Source organism: Solanum pennellii, chromosome 7 (genome assembly GCF_001406875.1).
Source record: "Solanum pennellii chromosome 7, SPENNV200".
Lineage (NCBI taxonomy): Eukaryota > Viridiplantae > Streptophyta > Magnoliopsida > Solanales > Solanaceae > Solanum > Solanum pennellii.
The window spans coordinates 2,128,191-2,151,269 of record NC_028643.1 but is presented as its reverse complement, the minus strand read 5'-3'; the positions used below and the strand labels follow the sequence as shown (position 1 = coordinate 2,151,269).

At 32.2% G+C, this 23,079-nt stretch overlaps 3 protein-coding genes across 3 annotated transcripts; 2 read left to right on the top strand and 1 right to left on the bottom strand.

Annotated features, from left to right (window-relative positions):
- Positions 1-1,537: 1,537 nt before the first annotated feature.
- LOC107025371 lies at positions 1,538-2,098 on the bottom strand. Its single transcript, XM_015226162.2, has one exon. The coding sequence runs from the start codon at positions 2,054-2,056 to the stop codon at positions 1,697-1,699; it is 360 nt and encodes a 119-aa protein (XP_015081648.1). The 5' UTR covers positions 2,057-2,098; the 3' UTR covers positions 1,538-1,696.
- Positions 2,099-8,461: 6,363 nt separating this feature from the next.
- Positions 8,462-17,022, top strand: LOC107025959. Its single transcript, XM_015226769.2, has 8 exons — positions 8,462-8,710; positions 8,803-8,960; positions 12,257-13,265; positions 13,516-13,607; positions 14,760-14,834; positions 15,307-15,368; positions 15,696-15,765; positions 15,900-17,022. Exons 1-8 carry the CDS (start codon positions 8,572-8,574, stop codon positions 16,698-16,700), a joined length of 2,406 nt encoding a protein of 801 aa, XP_015082255.1. The 5' UTR covers positions 8,462-8,571; the 3' UTR covers positions 16,701-17,022.
- A 1,468-nt stretch (positions 17,023-18,490) lies between these two features.
- Positions 18,491-21,108, top strand: LOC107026114 (transmembrane 9 superfamily member 11). Its single transcript, XM_015226972.2, has 2 exons — positions 18,491-18,629; positions 18,781-21,108. Exon 2 carries the CDS (start codon positions 18,825-18,827, stop codon positions 20,796-20,798), a length of 1,974 nt encoding a protein of 657 aa, XP_015082458.1. The 5' UTR covers positions 18,491-18,629; positions 18,781-18,824; the 3' UTR covers positions 20,799-21,108.
- The last annotated feature ends 1,971 nt before the right edge of the window (positions 21,109-23,079 follow it).

Below are 23,079 nucleotides of genomic sequence, written 5' to 3'. Positions count from 1 at the left end.
TGTAATGAATTAAGCGTATTCAAAATATGTTATTAAATTATTCGATATATCATTTTATTTCTGTATACAATATTTTTCTCCGACAAAAGATGATGTCCAATTAAATATCCTGACAACCACATAGCTCCGATCCTAAAACAATCAATTTAAAAAAGTAAAAGATTTTCTTTTTTTTTTCAAAAACAAAAACATAAAATATTTTTGAAATAAATTGAATTAGTCAAAACAATTAATATTAGGGACCGACCATTTTTTGTAATACCAACTCAAAAGTTAGTGCTCACATGTGCTGTGCTACTTTCAATACAACCTGTGTTCTTAATTTTTTTGTAAAATACAGCTTGTAAGTTGTATTAGATTAGATCTTGATTTAAAAATTAGGTGAAATTAATTAAAATTATCTCTAAACAACAATATTTAAACTAAATAAGCACAATTAAATATTGAGATTCTGCACAGATAACCCTACCCACCAGGGTGTGCATTAATCGATTCGTTCGATTCAATTTTATGTGTTATCGAATTTGTTTATCAATTTTTAGTTTTTAACTATGCTAAATCAATAATATATATATATATATATATATATAGAGAGAGAGAGAGAGAGAGAGAGAGATAGATAGATAGATGTTATTAATTTAATTATTGATTTAGCATATTTAAAAACTAAAAATTGATAACAAATTCGATAACATATAAAATTGAATCGAACGAATCGATTAATGCACACCCTAGTGGGTAGGGTTATCTGTGCAAAATCTTAATATTTAATTGTGCTTATTTAGTTTAAATATTGTTGTTTAGAGATAATTTTATATATATATATATATATAATATACATATATAAATCAATTTTTTATCCTTTACGAATTGATTTTCAGTTTAGTCAATAAAAAAATACTTATAAAATAATTATATGGCTTTTACAACAACTTAGCTCAACATGATAATGATAATAATGTAACTAACACCATAACATATTTTTTAATCAGTTTATGGTCCTTTACGATTTGATTTTCGATTTAACTAATAAGAAAATTCTCATAAAATAAATATATAGTTTTTCCAACAATTTAGCTCAACGGGATAATAATATAACTTTACATAATACTCATAAAATAAAAACACTAATAATAAACACGAAAAGAACTATATACCTTATACAAACATAAATAAAAAAACAAAGACAATAATATGTATTAAATGTTAAAGGGCAAAAGGTAATAATCAATAAGGTGCTAATATTATTATTTAACAATATAATAAGTTAAAACGTGATTTAATATTTTCGTATGTATTTATCTGAATTCAATATCTTCGATATTAAATAAAAATACAAGTGAAACGTTGTTGTAATTTTGATAAATATTATTTGGAACCTTTAATTTTAAAGGTACAATGAATTTAATACCAATAGTTCGTATATAGTTATAAATTCTATCAATTTTAAATTTTGAATTAGAAAAAATAATACTCCTAAAAAATGAATTTTTTGCATGAGAATAAAATAAAAAACATAAAAGAAAAGAAAAATTTGTCCAATATCTTTTTTTTTCCCTTCATAATTCTAATATATGAACACGAAAACCCCAAATCAAATAAATAAATAAATAAATAAACAATTGTTTTTGAATCATTGTTTACAATAATTTTGTACTTTATGAATTAATCATATTAATTCAAAAAATAATTTCAATCAAACCTTAAACAAAACGACGTCGTCATATTCATCACTAGTAGAACGAACCAAGCTCTTCTTTCCGGTGAGATCCGACCCGCCGACGCCGGAAGCCGGGGAAGAGCACGTCGATGAATGACCGGAGGCACCGGCGTAAGCGCCGGCGGCCAACGATAAACAGCTTTCGCTCCACGATCTTCGAATTGGGTAAGATACGTTGGTACAACGAGAAGAATGAGAGCAATTTCCACGAGATTTATGAAGTTTACAGCTGCAGTTCCGGTGGTACGGTCTCTGTTGAATCCCCATATCGTGACCGGAAATACATCCGTCTAATACTCCTCGGAATAGTCCGTCGCCGGCAGCTCCCGTAGCCATTTTTCAATTAAATAAATCTCGTGAAGAGAGAGAGATTGAAAAATGGCTAAAGGTATAAGAAGTGTNGGGTGGGGTTAAGTTATTTTGGCTTTAAAAAAAAATGGTCAAATTTGTCATGTAATAATATCCAAAATTAAATAAATTTATTATAAAGTTAAATTTTTGGTCAATTATTACTATTATTATTAATCTAAGAAAATAAGTTTTGTTTTTGTCCTTGATTCCTAATGAAGCTTCAAGATGAGAGTAATTTTTATAACATAAATGAATAAAGAAATTGATATTAAAGAAAATTAATAATTCTTATTATAAGACCATATAACGATATTCTTTTTAAGTATTAGTTTAGAAAGAAATATTGAAAACGCTTTTAAATTTAGCACGAATTATTAGTTTTATTTTCAAACAGTTGGCACCCTTAAAAGAATCTGTCTTCTTGACTAACTGAATTTAAATACACTATTGATTTTACCATATGGATGAAATACATCTCTAAATTCTCCTTAAATTTAGGGTTCTCAACATTTCTTTTTTTAATTAAGAGTTACATCCTCATACAAGAGTTTAAGACCGCTAATTATATCATGTGACTTTAATTGTTTGATGGTGTATTTAAAATTACTTAATCAAGTATAAGAATATTTTTAAGATTGAAGATAGTTCAAGAATGCAACTAATAATTCACGCTAAATTCATAAGTGATTTTAATACTCTTATACTTAAACCTAGTAAATATTAGTAATTATATTAGTTATAAGAAAAAATTATATATTATTTTATATAGAGATTAGTTATGCAGAGTTTAATTATTTATGTATTAGTAATTTTATTTTATCTTGTATATTATAATACATCAAAAATTTTCATAACTTATATATATATTAGGTTGAAGGCCATAATCTTGACGTAACTAGTAAAATTATTGTCATGTGTTCAGAAAATTATATGTTCAAGCTGTGAAAACTAACTTCTTGGAACAATGGATGTAAGAGTTAAAACCGTATATAATAGATCATTTTGATTCGATTCTTACCATGTGCAAATTGTTTATTTACGGGGGATCTAAATGGTTTAGACCTTAGGTTATAACGTGAATTGGTTTATATTAAAATTTAAGCCTTGTTTTGGTTCAACACTGATCATAAATATTTTGAAAAAGGACCTAAAATACATTCGAAGTATTGAAAATGGTACAAAATTACCCTCCGTCTACCTATTGGCTCCAAAATACCCTTCCCACCACCTACTGGCTCCAAAATACCCTTGTCATCCACCTTTATGTTCAAAATTGACCACTTATTTAACAGTTTTAAATTTAAACTATTTATATATTTTTTTAAATACGTGACACTCACCTATTTTTTATAATTTAACTTATCAGTATACCACTACCCACTTATTACTAATTTAACTTCACAAAATTAATAAACCCGTCATATTACTAATGCAACAACAGGAAAGCTACTGGCAATGAGTGTTTTTTTAAAATTTGAGGTGAAAATATCTATAGAAGTAAATTATCATACATTCAAGTGTCTAAATAAAAATTACTAATAAACTTAAAAGTCTGACTATGTTCATCTTAATTATTCTTTCATCTCAATTATCTGATGTTACTCTATAGATAACTTTTTTTTTAAAAAATAATATATTAAAGGTTTTAAAAAAATCATAAATATTTGTAAAATTATGTTTAAAAAAAGTACATGAATTAATTCGGGATGTACTACTTCTTTACCTTTAATCATAAATTTCGAATTCAAACTTAAAAGAGAATCCTATTGAAAGTATCCTCCTAAATAAGCGGCTCAACTTAAATTTAATTGGGGCTTCGATTCGAACTCGAATAATTTTGGATGTCATTTTCAGAAATCTATAATTTTATCGTGTTTTAGTAGTGTTTATGGCGATTTCGATATTATAATTGGTTTATTAATTCGGTGGGTTTTAGTTAGTAATAAGTGGACATTGGGTTGGCTTAAAAATTATATTAATAAATTAAATTATAACCAATAGTTGAGCGCCAAGTATTTTAAAAAATATTTAAACAATCTAATTTAAAACCGTTAAATAAGTGGTCAATTTTGAACCCAAAGGTGGATGAGAATGGCATTTTGGAGCCAATAGGTGGATGAGAAGGGCATTTTGGAGCCAATAGGTGGATGGAGGGTAATTTTGTACCATATTCAATACTTCGAGGGTATTTTAAGCCATTTTCCATAAATATTTTAAACAAAGTCTTGATATAAAAGATATATTTTTGTGTGGATAATTTCTATCACTACTCTACGCACAATCGTCGGTTACTATTAGTCTATCACTAATTAATCATTTTTGTCATCACAAATATTATCGTTATTGTCATTATCATTATAGTAGACAATCACCAACCACCTTAATTTGTCATCACAATCATCATTGTCAATCACCATAGCTGTCAATCCTATTGTCAGTCGCTATCATATTTATAATTATATATACTAACATTACCAATGAAATCACCTCCGCCAACACTGTGCGATGAATCTCTACTGTCAGTCTAACAATCACCTTTATCATCATAACTAACACGATCGCTAGCTATCACCAACACATCGTCAACCATCATACATTATTCAAACACCATTATTTTGGAGGTGGGGTTGGGGTGAGTAGATCATTATGGTTTTAAAAAGATCAAATTTGTCATGTACCTTCCAAAATTAAATAATTTCAGTTAAATTTTTGGTTTATTATTACTATTATTAGTTGATTAAGAAGTAAGTTTCATTTTTGTTCTTGATTCCTAACGAAGAGTAATTTTATAACGTAATGAACGAATAAGAAATTAACACTAACAAATTAATGATTCTTATTCGATCACGTAATGACTTTTTTAAGTGTTAATTCATGTATAAAACTTCTCTCAAACATGTTTTATTCATATAAAAGATAAATCTGGAATTTTTTCCCCCATAAAATAGTTGAACACTTTGAAGTATCCTCTTATTAAGATGAAATTTCATTATTGAAAAGAAAAAGAAAAAGAGATAATTTGATTACGAAAAATATATTAGTAAGCTAATAATGTAAATGTTTTTGATCTTTAAGTCATTTTAGTGATTACTAAATTGACAGTAAAATTTAAGTACTTATTTGGTTTAAACATATCTTGATTATTCATCTAGAGCAAAGTCTTTATATAAATAAGAGATTATTTTTGCTAATTTCTATTACGGTTAACAACCACCAACCACCTTTATCATCACAATCATCACTGTCAATAATCATAATTTTCAATCACTATTGTTAGTCGCTATCACACTTATCACCTCCATAATTATAATTATATTAGCCTAACATTACTAGTGATGTCACCTCCAACAACACTGCGACCAATCAACTACTTCTATCATCAAAACTGGTATCCCCGTCAATTACCATCGATGCATTGTCAATAATTATTTCACCACCATCATCAACACCGCTAACTATCACATTAACCAACTTCACCATCATCACTATCATCGCACTAGTCACTACTACGCCAAGTCACCAATCGTCGATCACTATCGTAACTTTTATACTACCATAACTATTAGACATTAATATGAATTATCGAATCCCCACACAACTACTCAAACATCATGGTGTAAATTAAACAAAAGAAAATAGACATTGATCAATGGAGTTAGATATTAGAATTAGTACTTTTGTTCAAACTTTAAATCTTTTAATCATGCGTGTAAACTAAAAATGAGTTATATTAGTTAAATAATAAAAGTAATTAATCGAAAAAAGTAATAAAACAAGAAGAAATAAAACATCACAAGTCACAATATACATACAAAATAATAGCATCTTCTTTGTCAGATATCTCAATATAATTTGCCCAAAAAAGTGCAAAAATGGACCACCTTTGAAATCGATATTTTATTGTAGACCATGTGTAGTATAACGTGATACTACTAATATTTTTCAAGAAATATTTGCCACTCATTTTGATCCAATTATCTTTGTACTATTAGCTACTTATATTAGCATTTTTTTATCAGTAAATGACACTAATCATTTTAATATTTAGATAATATTTGTCTTGTTTTTAGTAGCTCCGCTTTAGCAAACCTAAGGACTAAAGAATATAAGTAGACGTTTGGTCATGTGATTTTATATCATGATATGAAATTAACATATAATATATCTGAATGATTAAAATAAATTTATCTTTCATAAAGTAATGGACAATTTAAATAAAAATTCACTAATATAATATAAAGACCCGCTTTCTTTGTTAGTCCCTAGCTCTAGACCCTAGTTCTGTCCCAAGTTATCTATTTTTTTTGTTTTTCTTTATGATAATTTTTAAAATACTAAATTGAATGAATCAAAATTAGTTTTAACGATTAGTCTGATTGACTATTGAAAGAAGACAAAAAGCGACACTTATTTAGAACAGAAGGGGTAGCACATAATTTCTTCTAGCTAATATACTGTGACAATTTTGGAGCCAAACGGGTTCGTGTTATTTATGTTCATGATGCTGATCAAATAGCCGACACTCTCACCAAGGCACTGTCTAAACCTGCATTGAGAATGATCTTTTCAAGTTAGGCTTAGTGACCCATCGCCTAACTTGAGGGGCGTATTGGAACATACATCACGAGTCAGTTAAGTTGTTTAGTCGTATTAAGTTTGAGCAGTCCCTGTTCCTGTTTATTTAAGATTAAGCTTTAACAGTCATTGTCTATTTAGGTTTTATTACTTCAGTTTGTTTAGGAATCTTTCCACCGTAATTCTATTTAAGCAACTTTCTGTTGTCATTAATAAACAATCGTCTTTCAACTTATAGCCAGTCTTTATAACACGTACATATGACATCGAATGAAAATTAAAAAAAAGGAAATAATAACAATTCCAAATTAGTATATTCATTTGTTTCATCAATTTTGGTGCCTATTCGGTTGGTAAGAATTTCTTTACAAGAGTTGGAATCTTATTATAATTAGATGAAAAGATATTTTAAAAATGTATGCAAAGTTAGCGTTTCGTTTAAGAATATAAACCATAATATAATTATATAGTTAAAAAAAATCAAAACATTTGTTTAATAGTTAAATATTTAAAGAAAAAACTAAAAGTTGGGTATGCATTAAAGGTTGTATTGTATACTTCCACTTAATTAAAAAGTTAGGCTATACATCCAATTTTGTTTTAAATTATACAAACTTGTTTTAATTTGTCATTAGTTAATAATTAGAATCAAATCTATCATGTTTTAAACATATGATAATACTATATATCTAATACATGATCTTTAATTACAAAAAAATATTTATATTTATCACGTTTTAAACATACGATAATATTACGTATCCAATACAATTTTAACTATTTTTTTCTCTAAAAAGTATAAAATAATAAAAAGAAAAATTAACAAAGATGATGTGCCTACAAAATTATTAAGTTAATGTATGAATGAGTTATATTTATATTGATTAAAATGAGTTAGACAGAAATGAACAGAGAATAAGGTGATAGTAATAATATAAAGAGGATGATATTGAGCTTGAAAGGAAAAAAAAATAGAGATAAGATTTTCGCGTTAATAATGAATTTAATATTTATAAAATTATTATCGTAATATTAATCTTAAAATTGCCAATCTATTCAATAATTAAGACTTACTATCTTACTTTGTCTTTTAATTTTGAATTTGTTTTTTCACCCTTAATTCGATTTCACAAGTTAAGAACCTAATCATATTCATATATTTTATTAGAAAAAAACATTTCTTCATTGTAAGTCTAAGGATATAAACATTAAATATGAATATAAACATTTTGTACGTTTTTTATTATTAAGTAACAAAATTTAGTAAAATCTTTACGAGAATTTAATAATATATATTGATTTTTAATTCATGAACTCAAATCAAATTATTTATTGATATCAATTCAACTATTAGAACAAATTTCACTTATTCATCTATGAAAATTATGATAAAATGAATAATATTTTTTATTATTAATTAAAAGTCTCGTATTAAATTTTTGTATATGAATAAAATTTTGTTAAGCGAGTATTCTCATCTTAAATTCCTTACAACAACATAAAATTATATCAAATTTAAATACAGGTCCTGAATATCATTTATAAGATAAAATTCTTATGATTTTTTAAAATAAAATTATTTTTAGCTACAAATATTCTTCTATGGTTTTAAATTTATGCATGTTAGCATCTCTCGTAGTATATTCTTTCTATATTTACACATTACACCCATAACTAACATTTTATACAACTTTTACCCCACGCATTATACCACTTGTACCACAAAATGTACAACATTTTAAGCTAAACCTCATCATAAGAGAGCATACACCTCATCACACTGAATTTAACCTCTTCACCGCCTTACCATTTTCACCTAACTTTACAATAAACAATCGAAAACTCACCACCGATCTCCGCCATCTGTCTCCGCCGTTCACGGCGTTTCGCCACTTTACACCGCCGAGTATGAGAAGCTGAATAAAATGGGAGGAAATAACAGAAAACGATCTAATAAACCTAAAACCCGGAAGCCTAGGAACCCGTCTTATTCGGGTCGGGGCTTGTTTGTTGAAGGCGGAGTCTTATCTGATTGGGGCGATTTCAATTCTCCTCCTTCAAGAGGTTTTCTCTGAATCATATATATGTATATGTTGTGTGTATTTATAGTTAGATTGTTTGTTTATTTGTTAATTTATTTGATTTTGGGAATTTAGGGAGAAATTTGAAAGGTGAATATGGAAATGGAAATGGTAATTCAAGGAATCGTAACGCAGCTGTTAGCAGCTCGAAGAATGCTTCGAGTTCGAAAACTGAATTGAAGAAGAGTCGAGGAAGTGAGATCCGTTATGTATACCCATCTGCAGATTCAGTGGTATGTTTATGTAAAAGATTGAATTTTGTTTTCAAAGATCAACATTTTCTAAATGAGTAGGTTAAGAGTATATTAGAGACATTTTTAGTTTATTTTATTGTCAAAGATTGAATTTTTATTGTAGAATGTATAATTTAAGATGATCAACATCCTCTTTACCCACACAAAGGAAAAGGAGGCAAGGTTTGCGTACATTTTACCTCCAAAGACGCCACTTGTGGGATTACTTGAGTTAATGTTGTTGTTGGAATATTGAGTAGGAGTGCTTTTATATCTGTGCATTATTATTGTTAAGAGGTTTAAAGGGCGAATCTTTAGGGAAGATATATGTTGTGTTTTGTTTGTAAAGCTTGATGAGGTTCTAAATTCGTTCGAAAGGCAGAAACAACTATATACATCTAATGAGGTATAGTTTCTGGAGGTGAAGTGCTGTATTTCAAAGGATTATTTAGTTAACGGGAAAGGGTGAAAACTACCTCCCGAATAATTCGAAATAGAGCACATATACCCTTGGTTTGTTTATGATCTCAAAACTACCGGTCCCGTCCTGTCCTGTCTAACTATTGGATTACATATACCTTCCTTCTAATGGACTGCCATGACTCACTATGTAATGTCTGACATGTAAAAGATGCGCCACATGACTGTCTATCTAAGCACACAAATGTGGGTTTTCCACGCACCCAGTAAATGCCCCACTTCCTCTAATATTTTGAACCCTAATTTCATTTCTTACTCCATTTCTTAAATAAACATTCTTCCCCCATTTCTTCAAAAAGATTTGTTCTCCACTAAATTTGAAGCGATGTCAGAATATCCTATCAATTCATAATTGCTTTTGCTAATCCCACCACACCGAGAGTGACTTGATATTGCTACTTTCTTTTTTGATGGCAAGAGAAACCCGCAGTCGTTGCCCTTTGGGTGCGCACAGGGTAAAAACCTGTTTTTATGCGACGAGCTCGACCCAGAAGGCAAACCCCCTCCCTCGCTTTTGTTGGCACAGGGTTTCGAACTTGAGACCTCCGACATGGAAGTCCCGAGCCCAAGCCAGTGGGCCACCCCAAAGGATATATATTGCTACTTTTGAGGATATGTAAGTCGGCTAATCCTCAAAAGTAGCAATATATATCCTTTGGGGTGGCCCACTGGATAGTTAAATCACACTTTCACCCCAGTAAACTATGCCCGCCACAAAGCTATGTATAATATAAAGCTAAACATAGACAAGGTTGATAAGATGATGTGACACCTTTCTATGCCCTCCAATTGGATTTATCTTATTTTTCTCAATTTTTTGACTTCTTTATTTTTCTTCATCAATGTGCTATTTTAAAAAAATAATTCAAAACTAACCTCATAAAATGATTACTCAATAGTAATAATTATCACTAAAAAATCGTACTCCATAACTCACATTTCTTGATCTCCATAGCTTCTATTTTTTGTTACTAATTGATAACCTTAATAATATCCATGACTCCCAAACCTTTCACGTGCATAACAAAACTAACACCAACTTAAAAAAGAAACTAAACACAAACTATCTACCAATTTCATGTCCATTTGCTTATTCTAAGAAACTTAAAGAAGTGTCATTTGGTTTTTGTATAAGTCACAAATTGAATTTTTGGGATCGGTATTCTTCAAATGAATTTCAAAACAATTCTCCTCCCCTATCCTATAATTTTCATAGGCTCCAAACTAGAACGAGGGAAGCTTTGGAGTTTGGATAAGCCCTAAGCCGAGATATTTACGTGATTTGCTAGATTCGCCTTTCACTTCAATAAAAATGTAGTAGATCCCAAGTAACTCAACAATTATCAATACCATGGTCAAGAAGCTCTATGGTGTTCAAAGTATAAACAGGTTGCTACTTGCGCGCTTCATTCACAAAGTACTTTCCATACTTCCTGTTACATTTTGCTTTAATAAGGAATCTGTTCGCGTAATCAATGATGAAAATTAATGCAACAGCAATTTTGGTTAGTACATTTAAGGATTCTAGAAGCTTAGTCATTTTGATGAATACGATCTTTCGTAAACTGATTGAAATTCTTTCCTATGCTTGTTAATTCTTATTGGTGATTCTTCTTATCTAGCTTAGTTGCTACAAGCAGGAATTTCGGACTCAGAGAGATTTCCTATAGAGTTTTTTGTGTTATTAGCATTATTTGTATTTTTAAAAAATATTTGTAAGAGAGTAATAATAGTTTGGTATAATGCAATTTGCTGCTGCTTTTTTTTTTTCGTTCTGTAATAGAAATTATTGCATTACTATCCTTTTAACTTGAATATTTGGAGTTTCCATATTAGATTCATGCTAGATTAAAAATTAGTCTTGTATTAAGATTAGCGTCTTCGGGAATAGCCTCTCTACCTCCACGAGGTAGTGATAAGGTTTGCGTACATTCTACTCTACCCAAGCCCCACTTGTGGGATTTCACTTGGTATGTTGTTGTTGACTTGAAATCGGTTATATGTATTTCACTCTAGGGATTTCAGTCGTGTATGACGTGTTACAAAAGTTAGAGAGTGGATTCTGATTTTATTTAATTATTGCGTATTTATTTATTTATTCGTTTACGTCTTTTTTAGTTCATATTCTCTTAAAAATCAGCCCAAGAAGAAAAATGATGAACTAAAGAGAGAAAAAGGTTAAACAAGAAAAGGAAGAAGGAAAAGACAACAATTAGTAGAATAATCATACATTTTGATGCGTGAATTTGGAGCCAACGATTTTGGTCCCCCCCTTCCTCCTCTTCATTTTGCACTTTTTGTTGTTTTTCTTTCAACTAGAAAGAGAAACAACAATAAGAAAGAAAAATCTTGAAATCAAGCAAGGAATAAGAACTCCATCAAGAAAAAGTATGAATGTTGTAAAATTTAATTTCATTCTAAGAATATAGTTTAGAATTTATTACACATGCACAAATAGAGAGCAAATTTTCTTGAAATTCTTTTTTTTTCTTTACACGTTTAAAGAAGTATGTACTAAATAGACTACAAAATCAACTATATTTAAAATACTAAGTGCAGGTAGTGGATTATAAGTTGAAACATAATCTATTTGGTTTGATGCTGAGATTATTTTCTAAAATGTTCGCCAATCAAGATGTTAATGAAAAGATTATTTCGTAAATCTAATGAGGTTCGTGCAAAGCGTGGATGAGTTTAATAGCCTGACTATAAAACAAAAAACAATCTCCATGCTAAGGGCTACTTAAAAAATCTGTTACCTTCTTCAAAAGAATGCAGTAATATGCACCGCTGATGAAATTTTCTGTCATTTCCAGATACGTTCAGATGCAGTATGTAGTGGAGGAGTAAAAGATGTCAAGTTGGATTCGGAACATCCTATTCTTTTGGTTGATACAAAGGAAACTCAAATTGTTGCTTTCGTAGATGAAGGCCCAAATAAGGAACCTCAAAATCAGGGATGTATTTATGATAGCACAACCCCTTTATCTCTAGATGTTGGACAAAATAAAGATTCTAATGAAGTTGACTATGCTGGTGACTATAGTGCTGGTTTCTCACTGGATGAGAGTTCACACAGAGGATTGGGATTCTATGAAGAAGCAGAAATAACACATGGTGGAGTTGGATTGTCATCCAAGGATGAGAAGGAAAATCCTTCTTTTGAGCATTCATTCTCTGATGAGGATATGGATGCTGATGGTGGCTTCCTTGGTGGTGCCAGCATCGAGATGGACAATCATCTGCCAGCTGAGATGTCATCTTCTTTGGAAAATGAGGGATTTTTGTCTATTGGGGGATTTAGACTACATACTCGAGACTTATCAGACGAGGGAAGTGATGGTGATGATGAAGACATTTCATCTGATGATGGAGGTTCTTGCTCGTCAGAATCAGAAGAATCTGATGGATCATCTGAAAGTGATGGGTCATCTGATAGTGATTCAGATGTTGATGAAGAGGTTGCTGCAGATTATTATGAAGGAACTGGTGGGCTGTGCAAAGTAATTGATGTTAGACAGTTGGTTGGACAAGTTCCTAGTAGCTGCTCTGATGATAGCTTAGACGAAACCGTAGAGAAGTTGGGTGGGATTCATCTTCAGGAAGCCTCTAGGGTGTATGGAATGAAGAAGCCTAATAAAGAGAGAAAGTTCCGAGGAGGTCAGAAATCTACTCCTGCCAAGCAAGCCCAGGGATCTGATTTGGATGGCCTTATTTTTGTAAAGGACCCGAGAACAGTTTCAGGGAAAAAGAAACATGCTGCTAAATTTCCTCAGTCATGGCCGTTTGAGTCTCAAAAGAGTAAAAATTTCGGGAGGTTTCCAGGTAAAGATATCTGCCCTATAGTGTAGTTGCGACAATATGCTGTCTTTATTTAAATTTGCTTATGCTTAGCCATTAAATTTCAAGTATATATAACTTATTACTCTCTTGGATTGAAAGAGGATAAAGTTCCCTTGGATTTCTCTCTCTGTGCTTTTGCTTTCATTGTTTTCTCTGCTGACCTTTTCTTTTTGTTTGTGTATTGCGATGTGCCTTCAACTCCACTGTATATACTCCTAGCTTATGTTTTCAGGTGCTAAGAAGAAACATCGCAAGGAGATGATGGCTGTGAAGCGTCGAGAGAGAATGCTACATCGAGGTGTTGATCTTCAGAAGATAAATTTAGTAAGAGCTTGAAATTGTTTTTCTTGTTTGGAGTCTCGAGTCTTTTGTTGCTTTTGTCTTTCCAACCAGCTTGATCGTTTGAAACATGCCTATGATCCTGTGTAGATCCGTCTTTTTGACATCAGATGGTAACTTTTCCTTGTTTGATATTTTTCTGTTCCACTAAATTTATTTAATAACTTTGTCAGTGAGAGACATAGTAGTATGAAAAGTTATCTCAACTATGTCCTTTTTGTGAAAATAAGAATTGAGCATTTCAGTTTTGAGCTTGCTTGTATGTTTAGGCTGACATATTTGTCTTGAAGTCTGTATATTTGTCCCGTCGTATGTTGATCTTGTTTGTAAAGTTAATCTGTAAGTTGGAGCCAGGTCATAAGCGAATGCGGATGTACTGCAGATAGTTGTATAACCAAATTTTACTGCAAATACTTGTTGGTAATGTTGTAGATTTTTAGGAGGTTCCTAATCGAATTTAGACAGTTCCCCTTGTTAGATTCAGGATCAGATTTTTTTTTTTTTTGAAATGAAATAGAAAACAGGGTTCTCCTGCCTAAACAATGAAGTATCAGTAATTTGGAGTTCTTGGTCTTTAAACATCACCTATCTACTGACATGAAACATAACTTCATTTGATTGATGGTGTCTCTTCTTTTTCCTCTTTGTATTTATGGTTTTGTTTATCTCAGCTGGTTAAGTAGTTCAGTGAGCAGATCATAATGGTGTAAAGTGAAGTTGCAATTGGATGTTCATTGAGTTACTTTATATCCCTTTTCATATTATTTCCTTTTGTAGCTGAGTCGCTGTGCTAGTTTTTCTGGAACAAAGACGAGCCACAGTTGCTGCCTTTAAGTTGGCTAGTTTTGTAGGTGATTTTTTATAGATGCTCTATTTAGCTCCTAGAAACTGATTTTTGCCCTACAATGGGAGACCTCTGTATATCTTGACAGTGTGTACAGGGTGGGGAACCCCTTTGTTGCCTTGTTATTGAATCATCACCTTCCGAGTACCATAGTCCTTACTAAAAATACGGTGCATACTTTATCAAAGTGCATCAAAATCAAAGAAACCAAACTGATGTTGTGTAGATCTATTCAAAAGCTATAATTTTTTTTTTCCTTTTTGCTGAAATTTCCTTTCACTCTTAAAATGTAGAAATTACACCAGATGGTTTTGGATGGAGCTGATATGTTATCTTTCCAACCTATGCATTCGCGTGATTGTTCTCAGGTATTGTGTTTTGTCATACCTGTGTTCAGGAAATAAAGTCCTTTTACTTATCTACGTGCAATCCAGTAACTTCTCATCTTTATTTTTAACGTACCTTGAAAACTACTGATACTACTGCTGTTTTACCCAAGTAGGTATTATCTCATGTATAGTGAAAAATAATTAAGAAAAAAGGCGTATTTACAAAGAAAAACTTCTTAATATGATAACCTGGATTCTTCTGGTGCTGCTTCCTTTTTTTGAAAGCTGTAAAAAGTTGCTCTTTTACTCATTTGACCTTATGTTGCCCTTTCTTATGAAAAGGAACATTGCTTTAATAATTAAGGCTCAAGTTCACCATTTGTAGTCATGATTACTGACTTTATGACTAGCTTGCAATAGGAAGGAATTATTTGTCATTCAGTCGAGTGTCTTCTACGAGTACAACGACTATAAATCACTTGTTTTGACATTCAGTGCTGAATATGCACAGGTTCAGAGATTAGCTGCAATATACCGCCTGCGAAGCGGTTGTCAAGGTTCTGGCAAGAAGAGGTAGGAACTTTTTCCCTTTTAGTCTTTCAGATGTGAATTTCAGAGATAATCAAGAGGGTGTTTTGTTGGCCTTTAGTTAGTTGTGAAAATTATGGTTATTTTGATAGCTTATTCTACGGGTAGAAGGCATTTTACCTTAAGATGTTAATATTAGTAATGGAAAAGCTTTTTAGAGAAGATTTGTATTGTAAACTGACTTTTGCATGTGCTATATGTGGCTTGTGCACCTCCATTTGCTTTGGACTGCTTTGGACATGTATATTAGATGTAATACTGCTATGGGAAGAAACTTTACTCGTTGAAGTCATCCGTGTTCCTTTTTTCCAGGTTTGTGACAGTTACCAAGACACAGCATACGGCTATGCCATCCCCCAGTGATAAAATTCGTTTGGAGAAGGTTATGTTGCTTGGAACCTCCAGTCCGTCGAAGAGTTCAATTTTTTGGTTTACATAATATATACCTTAAATAAACATTCTGTAAAGATGCATGTTTCTGTCTGACATTAAGATTTCCATTTTTTGACCATTCAGTTGATAGGAGCCGGTGACGAGGATTCTGATTTCACAGTCACGGGTATACAAAGTCATAGAAAGGATGTAAATGCAGCCAAAAACTCTTCAAAGGGTAGTGGTGGACAATCTGGCCCAAGCAATTTGTTTAGAACTCCGATAAATCCACGTGGGCAAAAAGACAGCAGCAAGAAAAGAAGGGATCAGAAAACAGTCTCCTACGCTCTTCCTGTGTCCTTTGTTTCAAGTGGTATCATGCGTTCGGAGACAGAAGTTGAGGAGAAATCAATCGAAACAACCCAGACAACCACCATTGTCCATGAAACAAAGGTTGTGACCAACTCAGTCGAATACGGTGCATTCGAGATGCACACCACAGGTATTGGCTCAAAACTCATGGCAAAAATGGGTTATCAAGAAGGTAGAGGCTTAGGGAAAGATGGACAGGGTATTTCTGAGCCCATCGAAGCTCGCCAACGACCAAAAGCTCTTGGATTGGGAGCTGAAATCCCAGAAACAAGTATTAGATCATCAGGAAAGAAGGATTCTCTACCCAAATCATCTGGTCGTGGTGCTGAAGTTGTCGGTGGAAGCGGGAAATCCATCAGGAAGGAGTCATCTGTTGGATTTGCAGGATTTGAGAGACACACAAAGGGGTTTGGATCAAAGATTATGGCAAAGATGGGTTTTGTTGAAGGTATGGGACTTGGTAGAAGTTCACAAGGCATAACCAATCCTTTAGTTGCCGTTAGACGTCCTAAATCGCAAGGATTAGGTGCCAAAAGTTTAGAAAAAAATCACATAATTTCCCATCTTAGTTGAACTTTGTAATTTGCCCTGAAGCCTATTTAAGTAGCAGACTACAACAACATTACCTTGTGTAACTAGGGTCCGAAGAGGGTGATGTGTATGCAACATTACCTCTACCTTCTGTAGGCTATCTTCGAATGCAGAAGAGGGCAGCGTGTATGCAACCTCACCACCCCTCCCGTCTAAATTTCGAGAGGGTGGTGTGTACGCAACCTTATCCTTGCTTTCTTAAGACATTTCAATGGCTGACTAATTATCTAAGATTGTAAACCATATTACATTGAAGTGTGGATATCTTTTTTATGGTTTATTTACAAGTGTTCTACTTATACTACCTTTTTACAGGAGATTGGTAATATATACAGTGCAAATCGGTAAAAGAAATGCAGAAGTTCTTTCTGGGGTTATTTACTAACCTTCTACTTTAATTCTTGATCTTCATATCCTCGTCTTATTTATCACAAAAAGTTTATCCTAAAGTCAAATATAATATGTAAAACTACATAAGAGAAGTGTATGAGTTGTTATTACGCAACCTCATTTAATTAATCTTTTTTACTGGTTTAAAAATATTCCTTTTATAGGAAATATTTAATTAGCATTGTGCTAAACGTTCAGAAAATTTGATCAGAATTTGATCAGAAAAATTTTAAAAAAATACTTTTTTAGTTAAAAATATTAAAATTAAATAGGTAAAAATGTATAAAAAGATAAAATAACATAAAAAAATCTTGCCAAATTCTATCAAATTTTCTGATATTTTTTTTTTCTATTTAAAAAATACTTGTGAGAATGAAATGGTTCAAAGCACAAAAATATATTGGAATAGACATTCAATGTATCCATAAAATCAGGAATATGCATTCAGTTTATAAGATTACTAAAATTACATGGTTTGAAACTTTGAATGTGAAAATATATCACTGACATTATAAATAGAAAAATAAGATAGATTACAATTCTAGAAAGAAAAATTCATTATTCCAACAAAAGAATAAAAAAAATTGTTAAAATATTCAACATATATATATACACATATATAAAAACATTTGATAATTTTTCGAAACATTAGTATTTTCCTAGTCAATATTAACATATTTCATATATTCTTATTTTCTTTATGTACGTATAAAATGAAAGACATAATGATTAAATAATTAAATAATTAAGTCATCATAATGTTTGTGTTATTTACTTTTGAGTATCAATAACTATCTCACTACATGATCAAACAATTATATTAGCTAATAAGACCAAAATTACTTGAGAGTTATTTGCACACTTAACTTTCAACTAATCACCAAATATAAATTGATCCTCATACCACAATCACAAAAAATATTATTCCCCCTTCCCCTCCTCACATGAGACCATATTTGTATCTTTTTCCCCCCCAAATTTTTACAAAAAGACATTAATCGTAAATATGTTTCATTATTTCTGTATAAAGTCAATTATTTTTTAAAACCTGTCCTATTTTTTCTTATGGTAGTGAAAATGCCTTATAATCTAAATTTATTTTATTATTGCGAGAACTAATTTTACTAATTTTGAGATTTTCACGCTGAAAAAAGCCTCTGAAGTCAAAGATATCATACTATTACAGTATAACATTTCTCATTCAATTAGTCAACACTACACATGTATGAGAAGTTAAAATTACAAAAAATGGAAAGTATTATAATGTATTACTATCTCGTTAAATTAGTAGAGATGCATGTAACATTCAAAATTATAAAAAAGAAAGTCCAACTCCAACCCCACCCCCACCCCCACCCCCCTCTTGGTTGGATGATTAGGACATAAGTCATATTTCTTCAAGAGGGGTCCCAAAAGTCTGGCTAAAATCTCCCACCGACGAGGAAAAATAGGATTACATATAAATTCTTTGCGTCCAGATCTTCCTCTTGTCACTCAACAATCTGCAGCAGACCTTTGGAGGTAAGTTAGATCTTTGCATATCTTGTTTAGCAATTCTGACTTGTTTATTAGTAATTAAAACTGCATTATTTTATTCCAAAACCATTGATTTTTTCAATGTTGTGTTAAACCCTGTTGAGAAATTCCACTGATTTTGACATTTTACTTACAGTTCCTGATCTGGGTCATCCAGATCTGATCAAGAAACTACTAAAAATGAGATCTTTTGAGAAATTCAAGATTTGGGTTTTGTTAATCTGCTTGGTATCTGAATTGTGTTATGGGTTTTATCTGCCTGGAAGTTACCCTCATAAATATGGGGTTGGTGATTTGTTGAATGTTAAGGTGAATTCATTGACTTCAATTGACACTGAGTTGCCTTATAGTTATTATAGTTTACCTTTTTGCCAACCACAAGAGGGTGTGAAGGATAGTGCTGAGAATCTTGGTGAGCTTCTTATGGGTGATAGAATTGAGAATTCTCCTTATAGGTTTAAGATGTATACTAATGAGACTGAGATTTTCATGTGTCAAACTAAACCTTTGTCTGGTGAGGAGTTTAAGCTTTTGAAGAAGAGGATTGATGAGATGTATCAAGTTAATTTGATTCTTGATAATTTGCCTGCTATTCGATATACAAGGAAGGAAGGTTATTTCTTGCGGTGGACTGGTTATCCGGTTGGGATCAAGGTTCAAGATGCGTATTACGTGTTTAATCACTTGAAGTTTACGGTTCTTGTTCATAAGTATGAAGAGACCAATGTGGCTCGGGTTATGGGTACTGGGGATGGAGCTGAGGTGATCTCTACAGTTGGAAAGGATGGATCTGAGGAACCTGGTTATATGGTTGTTGGGTTTGAGGTTGTTCCTTGTAGTGTTCAACATGCTCCTGATTCAGCAAAGAACTTGAAAATGTACAATAAGTACCCGAATCCAATTAAGTGCGACCCAACAACTGTTGCCATGGCTGTTAAAGAAAATGAGCCTGTTTCGTTTACTTATGAGGTGAACTTTGTGGAAAGTGACATTAAGTGGCCATCAAGATGGGATGCGTATTTGAAGATGGAAGGTGCAAAGGTGCACTGGTTCTCTATCCTTAACTCCCTTATGGTGATCACTTTCTTGGCTGGAATTGTGCTTGTAATCTTCTTGAGGACTGTCAGGCGGGATCTTACAAGGTATGAGGAACTTGACAAAGAGGCTCAAGCTCAGATGAATGAGGAGTTATCCGGGTGGAAACTTGTGGTGAGTGATGTTTTCAGGGCTCCAAGTAATCCAGCACTTTTGTGTGCGATGGTTGGAGATGGGGTTCAAATTCTAGGGATGGGTGTTGTGACTATCATGTTTGCTGCCCTCGGATTTATGTCCCCAGCTTCTCGTGGAACATTGATTACCGGTATGCTATTCTTCTATATGGTTCTTGGTATTGCAGCTGGTTATGTTGCTGTTCGTCTCTGGAGGACAATCTTCTGTGGCGATCACAAGGGTTGGATTTCCGTCTCATGGAAAGCTGCTTGTTTCTTCCCTGGAATTGCTTTTCTCATTCTAACCACATTGAACTTCCTGCTATGGGGTAGTCACAGCACAGGGGCCATACCATTTTCTCTGTTTGTCGTCCTCATTTTACTTTGGTTCTGCATTTCCGTTCCTCTAACCCTAGTCGGTGGTTATTTCGGGGCAAAGGCTCCTCACATTGAATACCCAGTCCGAACCAACCAGATCCCCCGTGAAATCCCACCACAAAAATATCCATCTTGGCTTTTAGTTTTGGGTGCAGGCACCCTTCCTTTCGGTACTCTGTTCATTGAGCTCTTCTTCATCATGTCAAGTCTCTGGATGGGTCGTGTCTACTATGTCTTTGGCTTCCTCCTCATTGTCATGATCCTTCTCGTCGTCGTCTGTGCTGAGGTGTCTCTTGTTCTTACTTACATGCATCTTTGTGTGGAGGACTGGAAATGGTGGTGGAAATCCTTCTTTGCCTCCGGATCAGTTGCTATATACATTTTCCTCTATTCCGTTAACTATCTAATCTTCGATCTCAAGAGCTTGAGCGGGCCTGTTTCTGCTACCCTTTACCTTGGATATTCCCTCTTCATGGTACTTGCCATCATGCTCGCGACAGGCACAGTCGGGTTTCTTTCCTCCTTCTGGTTTGTACATTACTTGTTCTCTTCAGTGAAGCTGGATTAAAGAAGTCTCTTATGATATAAAGAAACAAAAGAACCATTGAAGAACAGCCGCGGATGTGTCTTTAAGTCATTCTTGTTTACTTTTTATTGTCATATTACTATCATTTTGTAGGGTATTTGGAAGAGAAAGCCAATAAACTCCTCAAGTTTTGTTAAATTCTTTAATAGTCAAGTGTGCATGATATACTTGACTTGACTATAGCTTCATTGGTTGGGATAATCATATTTGGATGTGCTTATAGTGATGGTTTCAGTTGGTAAATTTGGTTTGTACATTGCATTAACTCAACTAATCATGATTCTTAGAATCACTTCTTCGGTCTGCTTTGATATGTTTTTTATTGAGCCGAGGGTCTCTATAGAAACAATCCCTCTACCTCTCAGTGTAAGGATAAGGTTTGCGTACATTCTATTTTTGTAAGCCTCATTTGTGGGATTACATTAGATATGTTGTTAGAATCATAATTGAAGTCATAGAACAAAATCAAGAGTGCCCTTTGGAGAATGGCTTTCTACCAACCATGCACATTGAGTTATTGGATACTTGATTCAGGTGCCACTAATCACATGATCGATAATATGAGATTATTTTCTAATCCTTATATCCATCTGTTACTTCGTCTAATAGTTTCATTTCTCATGCCAATGGTACATTCAACGTATCTTTTAGTATCTTTTATTGAAGACCACATGATCCAATCGTTAAAACCAACAAAATTGAAGTTGTGGGAGCACTTAAATTTTATAGTTTATGCTGGAAATAATTGATGTTACGAGCCATATATTGTTGGACATAATTACACTACTTATATTCTTGAAATTTTAAATGGATAATATATGATTACTATTTACAATATTTGATTCCTAGCATAAAGATCGCAGATATCTAACCCTTCGAGGTGGCCCAATGGTTTGAGCTTGGGATTTCCATGTTAGAGGTTTCAAGTTCGAAATCCCTTGCCAGCGAAAATAAGTGGTTTGCTTTTGGGTCGAGCTCGTGCACCAGGCGTGCCTGGTGAGGATTCACCTTATCCGTACCCAAAGGATTGTAGCTACGACTTTTTTTTTTAAATTTCTTAAAATGATAAAAACTAAATTACTTGCTATCCTATAGTTCAAAAGAGAAAAAGGTGTCTTAATATAAGCATCATGTTTCTTTGTGGACGGGGCGGAGCCAAATAGAGCAAGGGGTTCCATTTTCTTTAAATATCTATATTATATAATCGATTTTGAATTCCTTTTAGCTTAATTATGTGTTTACTCCTTGCGTTTTTTCACTCACTCACAATCATGCCACAACTATTGGCAAAAATATTGTTCTATTTGATTAGTCAAAACACATAATGTTACTCTCTAAAAATATTTTTCCCAAAAATTACTCTGGATTAATAAACAGATTTTAAACTGTGTATGCTATTGTTTCTAAAGATTTTAGTTACCAGATTTTTTGTCCTTTAAAATCTCTTTAGAACCACAAAAATGTGCTCCCTAAAGTCTATAAGCACAAAAAAATAGGGACCCAATAGGCTATTGAGTACAATACTACTACTTTAATGTTAAAACCCTTTAATACCAATAATTAAAACCGGTCATTATTGACTTTCAGCATTTTACGAAGTAACGAATTCAAAATTTAAAATTTATTAGTTTCTAAAAACAACTTCAAAGTAATATAATAATAAATTTTAAATTCATAGTTAAATAAAACTTCAAGTAATATAACAATAAAAATTGAGTTTATAGTTAAATGTTTGTAGACATTTAGAAGAATTATTGATATAAATAATTGAATTCTTGTTAACTCGTATAATGGAGGGAGCAATAGACCACTATATAAAATATATTTTAAATTCGCCTGTGAATTGAACCAATAATGGAGGGGGCAATCGACCATTATATAAAATGGATTATAGCAAAACTTTTAGGGTTTACTGTTCCCACCACACAAAATAATCAAAAAGATGTAAAATAAAATAATTTATACATATATGTTACTATACATCATAATGACATATTAGCTTTACATAAAGAAGACTCACTAGCTTTAGATAAAGTAAAGACCACTCACTATATATCATAATCACGTATTAGCTTGACATAAAATAAAGAAGATTTATATATCATAATCATATATTAGCTTGACATAAAATAAAGAAGATTTATATATCATAATCATATATTAGCTCGACGTAAAATAAAGAAGACTTCTGCATCAATCACTATATATATAATCGTATATTAGTTCACTATAAAGTAAAGAAGATTTCTGGATTAATGTATTT

Bases quoted from the DNA above. Each gene is read 5' to 3' on its own strand.
- LOC107025371 (XM_015226162.2), bottom strand. From the start codon at position 2,056: ATGGCTACGGGAGCTGCCGGCGACGGACTATTCCGAGGAGTATTAGAC.
- LOC107025959 (XM_015226769.2), top strand. From the start codon at position 8,572: ATGGGAGGAAATAACAGAAAACGATCTAATAAACCTAAAACCCGGAAG. The intron at 8,711-8,802 runs GTTTTCTCTGAA...TTGGGAATTTAG, and splicing joins CAATTCTCCTCCTTCAAGAG to GGAGAAATTTGAAAGGTGAA. The intron at 14,835-15,306 runs GTATTGTGTTTT...GAATATGCACAG, and splicing joins ATTCGCGTGATTGTTCTCAG to GTTCAGAGATTAGCTGCAAT.
- LOC107026114 (XM_015226972.2), top strand. From the start codon at position 18,825: ATGAGATCTTTTGAGAAATTCAAGATTTGGGTTTTGTTAATCTGCTTG.